Here is a 13,838-nt window from a genome sequence, read left to right as displayed (position 1 = left end):
GGTCATAAAGTAAATATGCAGTAATTATGTTGTAATTTGGTATAAACTAGGAAAACATGAATACCATAACTCTTCACCTGTCTAGAGCCCAGTTTATTGGCAATCTGAACTGTAAAGAACATAGCCTGAAAACCTGAAGTTAAGCACAAGAGACCATAATTAACCTAAATTGATTCCCTGTGCTTAACTCAGTAGAAGTTCTCATTTTCTTGTCTTTTTACTGTCATTTTGCATATTCTTAATAAGTTTAGTGATATGGTTTCTGAATCCATAACAAATTATTTTGGGGAAATGCTGCTTAAACAAATACACTGACACTATCAGAAAGTAGTGACTGATCATTTCTAAGCAAGTTAGGACTGTGAAAACGTGTAAGAGTTGAATATAGGAATTTCAAACAGAACAGCAGAATTGATGGTACTCACTCAAAACACAAAAGGCTGACACACTGTTAGACACAAAGCAACATAAGTTCCTTGTACTCATGACCCTGAGATGACAAAAATAAAGTAAATTATATTTGATATATTTTCTGGATGAAATAAAGAATATGGTTCTTTAAAATTTTCTGTCCAAATGATGGAAATACTGGTTTTCAAGCTTGAAGAAGTCTTCCCTCAGCTATCTAGAAATCTCAGCCTCATAAACTCTGAAATGCTTATACTCTGAAGGTTTCTATATATTTAATGTAATTGAAATTTTAACTATTGAAAGTTAAATAAGTTGAATTGAGAAGAAAAAACAAAATTGTGTGGGCTTGCCATTTAGTCTCTTTGTTACATTTGTTGTCAGAACAACAGGTATTTAAACATTGTAACTGCTTTTAAATATAATTTTGGAGTAGTTTATTTATAATATTGGCATAGTAAATAAAGTACTATTATCATTAATTTGATTTTTCCCCCATAGCTATAATTATCATAGTTAAGATTTTTTTCAAGTCCATTTCTTGAGTCTAAAAGATTTTTGGAAAAGTGCATAAGTTTCTTTGGTTCATAAGGAGAAGTTGTAGAGGAAGAAATGCGTAAAATTATGATATATAAGTATGTTTTAAGCTTCTTTATACCTGAATAACTTAGCCAAGTTGCTAACTTTTCTGAAACTCTTTATTCCTAAAATGGGCCTTTGGGAGTTTGGATTTTGTAGCATGATATAAAATTTTTAATTTAAATGTATATTTATAATCTCCTTTATTGTGATGGTTTTTAAAAATTAGTTGTTTTTGTGTGTTGTTTATAACAATTGCTCCTTCCCCCTTTTTTTTAAATAAAGGTTATTGAGTAGTAATTAACACTATATTCAAGTAATATATGTCCTATAAATTTTTTTTTGTTTTTCTTAGTTGTGGATTTCTCAACTTTTTAAGTTTTAAATCAGTAAGAGAAACAATATATAGAGAATATCTGATTGGTTTGGAGAAAGTATTATTTTTAACTTAAAAAAAGAATACAAGAAAATGAGGAATATAATTTTATAAGATGTATACATCTTTGTTATTTGTTGTTAAATTTTGGTCTTGTTATTCCAAATGATGCAAAATTCTTTTTATAAGACACTGAAATAATACAGATCTTTCTTCATTGTCAGCAGGATGAGATTGTCTGAAACGAAGAATAGGTATGATAGTTTTCTTAGATTTTGTACATCATAGGTGGCAAAGACACTATCAAAACATTTATTAATAAGCTTTAAAATGTACTAGGAGGTCCTTTGAAAAACCAAATTCACTGAGAAAAGGTGACAGGTAAATTTTGAGTAAATTTATATTTGAGAAAATAATATCTAATTCTTAGAATGGTTTTTGTTTGCTGTAAACTCTGTTAGCATGCTGTAAACACTGGCAATTTATTTATAATCTAAAGTTGGAGAAAGAGTGATGAGTTAGAAATTATATAGAATTGATTACAGATTAGTAAAGTATGTGGAATTCTTTAGTGTTCTAAAAATTTTTAAACAATCACAATCTATTGGAATAAATTTGTAATCTTGAATTATATGTAACATATAATTACATGCCTTTAAATTATCTAATGGGCAAATGATTAATTCTTGAAGTTCAAAAGTGAAATAGCTGTTTGTTAGTTTAGAACATATATGGCTATACACATACATTCATTCATATGCTCTTAACATTTCTACTATCAAAGTTTTCTGAATGATACTCCTTTTGTTGATTTTATTTTTGTATTTTGTTTTTCCTAAAACATTTATTTCAGGTTTAGATTGTTTTTGTCATAAACTTTATCTTATGAGCTAAAGGTAGAATTACAGTGTTAAAGTCGAAATGTGCAATAGTTTGCTATTTGTCTTCGAAAAAGATGGTTTTTAAAAAAATATTATTTAAATATCCATAAATCTGTTTACCCTGCAGGTGTGATGAATGCAGACTGTGTTACCATTTTGGCTGTTTGGATCCTCCTTTGAAAAAGTCTCCTAAACAAACGGGCTATGGATGGATCTGTCAGGAGTGTGATTCTTCATCTTCTAAGGTAAGGGGGGAAAAGCCTATAAGAAAAAGTGTTGATTCCCTTCATTTTGATAGCTTTTCTATATCACATCACCAACTTCCCAACTTTAAGAGAATTGGAATATGAAGGACCAATATTTTAATATAATACACTTTAAAAATATATTGCCATGGTGATTTTATTGCTCTTAAGGAATAAACAGCTCTACTAAATTATATAAATTTCCTCTATGAAATATTTCAGCTGTTTTTTGTATTCTATATTACTGTACATATTGGAGTTCTAGGAGCCAAAGAAAAGTCACCCTCTGCTAATTTACCATACCTAGGGAATAAGGAATAAGGACTTGAGTCATTAGAAATTTTTTTTTTTGGCAGGGGGAGGGGGGGTGTAAAAATATATCTATATATATACACACACACTCATATATATATATATATATATATATATATATATATATATATATATCTTGTATAAATAGGTAATATTAAAATTAATAGCCAAAAGAATAACAACAAAATGCAATTTTATTTTGTAGATGACTCATCTTAACATAAATATGTATATTGTGAATGTTTCTGTTCTTTTTTTCCAATGAAAAATTAAATTTAATGTAATAGTTAAGCTGCAAGTTAAGAAAACTTAATTTTCTTGAATATTTGTGTTACATCAATTCTGGTTTGCTCACTTTTGAAGGCTTCCATTCCTGACCAGCAGGTAGTAAATTTCTGTTTACATTTTCTTTTGAAAGATGTTTGCTAGTATTGGGCCCCAAGAAGAAAGCATTGGTAGATAATGTCATACTTTATAATTCAGTGAATTGATGCAGAGCTTTTAAATTAAGAAAGCAGTATATTATTAACATCGGAATCAAGAAAATGAATATCACCTTAGGACCTAAAAGAAGCCCAGAATGAAAATTAATATACTTTGTCCTTCATTGTCCTCTTTTTGCTTTGGTGGAATGTTATGTGTTAGGTAATAATGAGTATATTTGCCATGTTCATATATTTCAACGATATGGAAAGATAAAACAGTTATTGCCAGGAGAAAGGAAGTGAATCAGTTGCCAATAAATTTAGGTAGGGGGACGTGAATGTACAATTGTTATATCCATAAAACATATACCCAGCTTCCTTTCTCTGTGGTAGTAAGGATTATTAAATCCAAGAAGTCGTAACTTTTACTATAAAAATGTGACACCCTAATAAGAAATTATTTATTTTGCTTAGAATTTTAGATAATACAAGGCGAGGTCATATAGTTGAATATGTGCTTGAAAATGCATTGCACTTTAAACAATATTTAACTGTTAACCTTGGGTCCAAAGTTTGCATACCAGGGGAAACTCTAAAATATTTCCATGTATACTCTCAGCAGCATACTATATTTATACATGACTTTATCTTTCAAGTCATTGGCTTTTTGCTGTGGCTTATGAGGGCAAAAATGTTCTGTCACTAATCCTTCCTGTTCATTTTATAGAAATTCCACAAAAGTCTAACAAGATTCATCAATCTAAATCTATCATTTTAAGTTTTAGCACATGAAAGATAAAATACACCCAAGTGTAGATTTAATATATTGACTAAATAACAATTTACCTAAAAATAGGATGGCATTTTCTTAAAACATTTGAGATATAATTGACTATAACATTGTATTACTTGTAGGTGTACAACATAATAATCCAATATTTGTATATAGAATGACTTTTTATTCTACCAAGCCCATAAAGTACGGCACGATGAGACTTTCTTTGCCTTATCAACCCTTCATAAACCTAGGCAGCCACTTTAGGTTTCATGAAAAATGACCAAATACATGGACACAGATATATACATATATGTGTGTATACATGCAGACACAAATCTACACACATACGAACAAATGGAAACCCACATGCACAAAACATACCTTCTCTCATAGGCTACACTTCAAAGATATTTGACTAAGGCAGCAGCTAACTAGACAGTGAACCATGTTTATTTTCAGTGGAGCTAGTTTGTTGCAACCTGTCACAATGAAGGATTTATTTTTCCTTGGTCGGTCTTGATCATGTTGTGAAAATATTATTGCTAATGAATGCTGTATGCCTAGAAAAGCAATGCATTTCATTCCTCTTCCTCTACCTCCCCATCTCTTATTTTTCTTCCATCTCTACTTCCATCTACCTGAAGTAGAAGGAAGCCAGATACCTGGAGTTATCTCCAAGCCTTGTCCATCCTTGTCCCATATAGAAAATCACTCCGTGAGTCCTGTGAAAGTTTTTTTCTTAAATGTTTCTCCAGTCTGTTCTTTGCTCCTTTTCTCCATTGTTACTGCCTTGATTCAGTGCCTTACTTTTTCCTCATTCTATCTAGTTCCTCCTATTTTAAAATGTAGATATCTTTGTAGGTCTACCAGACTCATCTCCCCTATTATCCATTCACTTCACTACAAGCCTCCAAAATGAAGTGTTTGGACCCCAGCAGATAGAGAAGATGGCTAATGAAATCAACTTACTTCTATATAACATCCTATTTTAATTTCTGTGTCTGTTTTATAATGTAAATAATGTTAATGCTGTAGAACAGGTATATAATTTCACACACATGTACTTATGTTAAGGTGCATAGTTAAATATTTTTAATATTAGGGTACATCAAAAATATTTAAAGACCACAGTCCTATCCTGCTACTTAAATAATCTTTCTGAAAACATGATTTTTTGGTCACATCTCAGCACTACATCTGTCAGTATTTTTTAACTCTCCTACATATCCAAAATATAACCAAAAAAAAAAACCCAGGAAATTAATGTCAATACATTATTACCATTGAATCCTCAGACCTCATTCAAGTTTTGCCGTTTGTCCCGGTAATATCCTTTATAGCCAAAGGATCCAGTACAGAACCACACACTGCTTTAGTTTTCATGTTTCCTTAGTCTTTAATCTGGACAGTCCCTTAGTCGTTTTTTGACTTTTATTATCTTGCCACTTTTGAAGATTATAGGGCAGTTATTTTGTAAAATGTCTCTCACTTTGCATTTTTCTGAACTTTTCTTGTTAGATTCATTTTGTGCATCTTTGATAAAAATACACAGATGTGATGAGTATGCATTCTATCAGGTGACACATAATTTCAATTTGAACCTTATGTGTTGTTAACTTGAATCACTTGACTAAGGCGTTATCTGCAAGTCTACTCCATTCTCTTCCCCTTTCTAATTAATAAGGAATTTGTGGGGAAGAGGCTTGCGACTATGTAAATATCCTAGTCTACATCAAACTTTCATTTTCAGTTTTATTCAATGGGTTATATTGCTTACTATCATTATTTATTTTCATATTCTAATTGTCCCAAATTGGGTTAATGGGAGTTAGTTTAGGCTGGCTTCTGCCACTTCAAGTTGGCGTCTGTGGCCTTCTGACATGATCCCAGCAATCTTTGAGCATTTCTTACTAAAAAAGTTCCGGGCTCATCTTGTACACTCCATTCCCCTAGTCTTGGAACCAGCCGTTTCTCCATAGTGAAAAATGGTCCTTAGAAACTAAGATCTGAGTACTAGACGTGCTCATTGTTGTTGGGACGCTGCTCCTTCTAGGTCTTCTTCGCAGTAGACAATGCCGAGGACTAGGCATGCGTACAGGCACGCCTCCTTTTATTGCACTTCACCAATACTGCGTTTTTTACAAATGGAAGGTTTGTGGCAACACTACATTGAGCAAGTCTATTGGCACCATTTTTCCAATATCATTTGCTCACTTTGTGCCTCTGTGTCACATTTTGGTAAGGTATGTATGTACATTGTGTTTTTTTTAGACGTAATGTTATTGCACACATAGTAAAGTACAGTGTAGTGTGAACATAACTTTTGTGTGCACTGGGAAATCAAAAAAATTCACGTGACTCCATTTATTGTGATATTCTGCTGATTGTGGTCTGAACCGAACCTGCAATATCTCCAAGGTTTGCCTGTATGTCTAATACACATATACATTTACACCTATATTTCTGTGTCTTTATAGATATTGGAAACCATTCTAGTTGTCTCCCTTTGCATATCTGTAGCTCCCTGACAGAAAACTGGCTCCCATTACCCTTAATATATATTCTTATGATTAATCCTCTGATATAGAACTAATCTCTTTCACCCTCGATCTCCAACCCCACATGGATACTTACTTTGCTTAACATAAGCTGATGGTTTTTAGACTGAATTGTTCAGGAAGGAGAGAGAGAGAGGGAATGAGGGTGGTGGACGTTTATATTTTTTTACAAGCGCTGCACATTATTTGAATGATCAGTCAGGAATAGGAACCACTATTTTATGTATTTTATGAATTCTTCAGTTATGAAAAAAAGTTTTTAAGTTAAAAGTTAACTTTTTTTAGAATTTTAAAACAAATACACACGATGCATATAACCCAATTCAAACTTTAACTGCCATTTTAAAATTATGATATATACTTACATATAAGATATAAGGTAGACTTAATATTGTATTTTTAAAAGCAAAGTTCACAGTTCACTATTCACTCTGTTTCTAGGATATACTTGATATAGATCTCAACAACGTTTGTCTGCGGAAACACCCAAAACTTATTTTGACATGGTCAGTGAACATATACAAATATTTCTTCTTAAAGTGCTTCATCCAAGTCATCTATTTTCACAAATGCCACTGAGAATTTAAATACACGTCATATATTTTACAGTGACTATGCCAGTTATGACTTTAGCTTTTTATCCTTGTTTAAACTCTGACCTAAGTAATGCCATAGAGTGTACATGACAGGTCATTATGAGCTATCTTAGCTTGGAGACCTCCATGCGGTTCAATCTTATTTGGTCTTTCTAGTATACTACTCATTTTGAGCCTTAAATAAGTTCAATTCCTATGCATAGAAATCACATTTAAATCCCTGTAGAAGGTTTTCTGGAATTACATATACATATGCCAGCTGAGGCAAGTGGTACTTTTTGATGATCATTTGTATTAGAGATCCCCAAGTAGGGGGAAGCACGATTTTTTTTTTCACTTTTGTTTTATTTTTAAAATTTTTCTGCACTGAGCAACTTGAATTTTACAACCAATATATTTAGGTCAAAATGACATATATAAACATTTTCAAGTAAAATACTCGTTGAGAATTTTGCCTGTGTAAGACCTGAACAGAACAATCTCTCCAAGGAGTCTTTTGTCACAATACATTGAAGAAGCACATTTAACTGACCTGGTCATATTGGAAATTGAATGTCTGAATTTTATGGATTATGAAGATTTATGAAAAATATAAAATTAAAATGAGTTATCCTTTAAGAGTCTTTTAAATTTGAAGCACATAACTGACTCATAAAAAAGGACTTTCTAATATTTTAAGTATTCATTTGGCCTCAGGGATTTTATTTGACATTAGGTTAAATTTTAAATTTCTGAATGTAGCACAGTTGACAGAGAAGTCATTTTCAGGTAAAACTTATACCACTTACCCATCTAATTCGGTATTCTTCTAGCATTGGTGGGACAAGCATTAGACCTTACAACAGTGTGCCTTATTAAGCTTTTCTGAGCGTTGATTTGCCTTTTTACTGATACAGGTATGTAAAAGTCTGGAGAAAAGTTGTGTACACAGTATCCTACAATAGAATCCCATAGAACAAATCTGTTGTGGTTTGTAGACTTACTAAAAGTCCGAGAATTAAAACTGTGGTGTGGTTATCCTTGATGATGGCTATAGTTCAATATTTAAACTTTAGATTTCCCCTTTGCTAGAGTGTGGGATAAAGCCCACAAGCTTCCAGTTTATCTTCTACCGTATCCTAGACTAAGTTCAAGGTCTAGGTGCTGCCAGTTAACTCTAGCATTTTCCCCGGCAGGCAAAATTATATGTGTATCTTTTAAGCCCTTAGTTTCTAATTGAGTGCTGTACCTCCTGAGTAGTAACGATGATTTGTGATTCAATAAAGAGTAATAGCCATTAACAATCCCACTAATTACAGTTGATACTGTGCTTTTTTTAAAAGTAGAGTGTGTTCTTTGTTTGAAATGAGCATTTATGTACTGAACTAAACATTTATGTTCTGAACTGAACTTACTATTTATTTGTCATTATGGCCTGTGCAAAGAGGTTGTTTACTTGCTTGCCCTAGACATGTTTGTGAAACTTATCCCTAGGTAATATTTTATCAAATAGCAATTTTCAGCAAAACCAAGATTGTTGATGGTTATTCTTAATAATAGAATTGGAATATATGCTGATCTGTTTAGTTCTGTAACCTAAAATAGTTCTCATGGGGACCGTGTAATACACATTAAGTGTATTGTATATCCTTCAATACGTCATGGTCAGGCAATCCTTAAGAGTCTTTTTGAAAATATGATTTCTTTCCCCCAAGTAAAGCTTATCAATGTTTATGACATACATTTTAATATGTTTCAGCATCATAGTCATTGAGAAAGAAAATGATTAGACCCCCTAAAACTAGACAAATGTTTTCTATATTAATCATTTGCAAAATTAAGACCTAAATTACTTTTTAAGTTACACTTACTGCAAACTGGAAAAACCAAGCCATTTTCTAATTTTGATGGCATGTGAGCCTGATGTGTTTGCAGAGCATGCTGTGGCACACCATGTGTGATGTGTATCATAGCTGAGATAATTAATCAAAATATAGTGTAGTGCATACATAGGGGTGTCTGTCAGAATTCACCAACTTCATACTATCCTTTCATTTTAAAATTGTTTTTTTTATGTTTTTATTTTTATTATTTAGGAGAAAAAAAGTCCCCTACTAAAAATTAGGCTGAAAGATAGTTCATTACAGCTTTTAAAAAGTTAGAATAGTTTTACTTTATTAACCCAGTATTTGAAATATTAAAGTTGGGTATCATAATATACTAATGTAAAAAATTCAGAAGGAATATAGAAGGTATTAATTATGCAAACTTGTTATTCCAGTATGTATATATAAGGTGAGTGTGAGAGACATTGTTCATTGCAAAGAAATAGTCCTAGCCCATTTTCGGAGTTGTGAAAGTAACACCTGTAAAGGCTCAAATCCTACCTTCAAGAGAGAGGGATTTCATGTGTTCTAGGTATAGATACAGTTAGTTTATTCCTTATAATTTATTAAACATTTAGTTTGTAGACATGCTTATCTGTTAACAAACTACCTTTCTAACCTACACATTGTGGGTTAAGAAGTACCCTTTTGCCTAAGATAGACTTCTTCAAATCTAAGCTAGAAAACTCAAAGAATGAACTCTCATAGTTAATGGAATTGAGTTCTAAAATCAAATGTATTTAAGCGTTCTAATCTTGACGTTCGAATAGAATCTTTACGAAGATTGAAAAGAAATTATAGATTAGGGGTTGGGGGCATAAAGTGTGTTATGCCATGTGACTTACATTTTAACATATTCATTTTTGGACATTTCTGAAATTAGGATGAGTATCTACAACTAGTTTATGCCTTTTAAGTGATAATATTTTTCCATACAAAATTTGTCATTAAATTTATGGAGTTTCTTATAATTTGAGGGATTGTTGAGTAGGAAAATAGAATAATTTAAAATATACAGAAAGTTAAAGTATGCAATATGCTGTAGAGGAAAGAGCTTTGTGGGCTTTGAAAAGAAATAAACTGGGTTCAGATATGAACTGTTTACAATGCATGTAACCTTCAGCAAGTTGCTTCACTTCAGTGAGTTTCAGGTTGATCATTTGTGAAAAGTTTAATGGCAATACTTGGAATAATAGAGACATAAATATATTATTCAGTAAATGGCATCTTTTCTTATTTTTAAAAATAAGCAACCATTTTAGTTAGAGAGAGAAAAGTTCTAAACTAATGATAATGTTCTGATTTTCAAGTGTATGAAATGTTCGTAAAAACTAATCTGAAGAGCAATGTTCTGTGTTTTATTTTTTGTCTTCACACATACCAAGTGAAAATATTTCTTTTTCAGGGTTTCACACTAAATAAAGTTATGTCTAACTTTTTCATTCTCATAAAGGTCTGTTTGCTTCAATTTCTTGCTAAAGAGGCAAAGACAAGTATTTTTATAATTTATTTTCAAACTAAGGCACTATGACTCTCTAGACTTTAAAAATTTTATACTATACCACAAGGTATTTTTTCCTAAATTTATTGTATATCATTAGCAAATAATTGGTATTTTTTTATATTGATGGCAATGACTATTTCACATTAAATATAGAATTATGGTCCTCTGAATCACACAGATCATAGATTAATGTGTTCATTTTATTTTATAAGAAGAAGGTATTATGTTTAGAAAGTAAATGTTTATTTTTACCTTTAAACCACTGGCGCTACCAAGTACTGAATAATAGGAAAAGACATAACAAGATATGCGCATAAAAGGGAGACTTGTTTTTAACTGAAGACATGTTGTGTTAATAGGTGAAAAAATATTAAAGAAATTTCCCATACATTGTGGAGGGGTATTATGTCCTTGTCAAGGTCATGAAAATTATAAACTTAAAACTATAATAAAAATGAAAAAGTAAATAAAATAAAAATTTAAAGTAACAAACCACTGAAGATAAGTATAATTTACATGTCCACTCTGTCAAGGTGTATGCAATTTTTGATAATAAAAGATTCATCAAGCCTAACAAATGGCTTTTAGAGAACAGACATATATCAGCAATGCATCCTTTTATTGTTAAATGTTTGAATACTTTTAAGGATGGAAATGTACAAGTTTCTGAGTTAGCATTTTCACATTCCTTGTGGAGTCTGGAAATTAAGGTTATTAACTTTTAGGGCATACTGTAGAGGCACATTTAGAATTTCCATAACATGATTATGTGCCTTCAATATGTCTTACAGCATTTATACCAAGAGAAAGCCTCATTCTTTAATAAGAAAATTGTACTCATTCTTTAATAAGGAAATTGTACTCATTCTTTAATAAGGAAAAGATTCTACAAATGCCTCTTTCTTTTGGAAAGGTAAAATCTCAACATTTGTATGTGCTTTGTATGTATGTGTCAAAAGGCAGTGATTGACGCATGTAAATTCTTCATACCCCTATCTTTACACCCCATTCTGTCTCCCTGTCTGCCACCTGCTTCCCTCATTCCCAATGGAAGAAACTGTTCATGATATACAGTCAGCCCTCTGTATTACAGAGTCCACGTCCATGGACTCAACTAATAAAAAACTGCAGTTGGTTGAATGCAGGGATGAGGAAATTATGGATACAGAAGGCTGACTAAGGGACTTGACAATCCAAGGATTTGTGTGTCTGCTGGAGTTCTAGAACCACTCCTCATGGATACTGAGGGATGACTGTACTTCCTTAATCGTAGCATATGAATTTCTCTGTTTGTTTACTTCCATGTTACTTAAAACATTGAATGTCTCTTTCTGGAAATAATCAGATATGCTGTTTTAACACATTTTCCCTTGGTAAATGCTGAATAAAGCAAATTATAAGACTGTGGTACACACCATCCTCCACCCCTCACAGCCCCAGGTTGGTCCAGTCTTGCTGCATACTAAACTCTTTGCTCCAGTTCTCATTGTGACAGGGCTCATTTTAGCATAAGCTAACTTTAATTTTAGTTGGTTAGGTCACCATCACTTTATTCCTTCTTGTGCTTTATTAAAAAAAATTTTTTTAATGTTCTGATTTACGTCATAATTTGTGATTTTCATCATTTGTTAAGTCACATAGCCCAAATGCCAGGGATTTCTCCTCAAAGTGTAGTCTACAAGCCACCTGCACCAGGAACTTCTAAAACACAGTTATATACTCAGTTTGGAAGACCCCCTGCAGACTGACTAAATCAGCATCCCTGGAATGGTGCTAGGAGTCAGCATTTTTATAAACACCATAGATGATCATTATGATTATTAAAATTTAAGAACCATTGCGTTTAACTCTAATCTCTTTTCAATTCCTTACATACAGTTTTGTCTCCAACTTCACCATTCACTTATTGTATGTACTGGATATCCTTCTCAGGATTTGCTGTTCTGTAATAGGACTGTCTTTCTACCCCACAGGCAGGTTCAAGGTAGACTGATGACACCTGATTCACGTTCAGTAAAGTAGCATTTCTGGATGACTCATATACAATATTGCCGTTCTTTCCACATTTTGGAATTGCCCAGCCACATCCTCAGGTCTGTCTCTGATCTGTATTCAGTTTGTCCCTATCAAGAAGAATCTTCCCGAATTTCTTTGCCTCATCTTTTTTCTCCATCTCTGTGGCAGTTGACACTGTAACTTCTTCCTTTTTACAAACGCCTTTCTTGCCTCGGTGAGCCTGTCCTCTCCTGGTTGTCTCCCTTCTTACCTGACCGTTTCTTTGATCTTTTTGATAGCCGTCTTTGCCTTGTTTTCACAGTCTTCTTTTTCTCACTCTGCAGGTGACAGCACCCATACCCAAAGCTCAGTACACACCAATTTTGCTACAGGAAAGTCTGGGATTTAAGATGTAATGATCCGTCTACTTTCCCTGAGTTCATGTTCACCAAGAGAAAGACTTTCTGCCTTTTAAAATATTACCCTTTGTAGTGATAAATTTACCAATAAGTTCTAGTTGGCCGTTTTCACTAATAGTCTCGTTTTACTGCACAGTTTAAATAGCATTTACTTAAGTAGGCGAATACATATCAACTGATCTCCTAGTGAAATATTCTGGAGATATGATTAAATACTCTATAATTGAGGTGTCATCCTCTGAGTTGTTTAACTTTAAAACTAGAAAGTAATAATTCAAAATAGCAATTTTAAAAATAAAATAGAACTAATAAACTTTATAGTAAAATCTTGCTTATAAAAATATGTGCTTCTCACTCTTTTTCTCCTTACTATTTTCTTTTCTCTGACTTCACCTTTCTGGAGAAAATTGGAATTAGAAAATAATCACATACATTGTATGTGTTTTCTTAAATTTCTTATCAATCTGATAATGGCCATTGTAGAATATTTGGAAATTTAAAAAAATTTTTAAATATTTAAAGTTACCTGCAATTATAGCACTTAAAAATATTACATTTCTGCCCCTGTTTTGGTAGTGTATCCCACTACAACCTATTCTTTAAAATGACAATCATATTCAGTAAAGGAAACAATCAACCAAATGAAAATACAATCTACTAAATGAGAGAGGATATTTGCCAATGATATATCCAATAAAGGGTCAATATCCCAAATATATAAGGAACTCATACAAATTAACACCAAAACAACAATCTGATTTAAAAATGGACAGAGGAACTGAATAGACATTTCTCCCAAGAGGGCATACAAATGGCCAATAGACATATGAAAATATGCTCAATATCATTAAGCATCAGGGAAATGCAAATTAAAACCCAAATGAGATATCACCTCAT

The 13,838-nt window shown here is 32.2% G+C and overlaps 1 protein-coding gene across 4 annotated transcripts in view; it reads left to right on the top strand.

Annotated features, from left to right (window-relative positions):
• The window catches only part of PHF14 (PHD finger protein 14), a 172,689-nt gene that overhangs the window by 109,922 nt on the left and 48,929 nt on the right, over positions 1 to 13,838 (top strand). For 2 of the 4 annotated variants that reach the window (XM_019662196.1, XM_019662191.1), the window contains 2 exons: positions 1,588 to 1,617; positions 2,372 to 2,489. In XM_019662196.1, coding sequence (XP_019517741.1) covers positions 1,588 to 1,617; positions 2,372 to 2,489 — 148 coding nt within the window. The remainder of the gene's footprint in view (positions 1 to 1,587; positions 1,618 to 2,371; positions 2,490 to 13,838) is intronic. The other 2 variants (XM_019662192.1, XM_019662193.1) reach the window with 2 other exon arrangements.

Source organism: Hipposideros armiger, unplaced genomic scaffold (genome assembly GCF_001890085.2).
Source record: "Hipposideros armiger isolate ML-2016 unplaced genomic scaffold, ASM189008v1 scaffold_370, whole genome shotgun sequence".
Lineage (NCBI taxonomy): Eukaryota > Metazoa > Chordata > Mammalia > Chiroptera > Hipposideridae > Hipposideros > Hipposideros armiger.
Note: the sequence above shows the minus strand (reverse complement) of the source record. Positions and strands in the feature narration are given on the sequence as shown.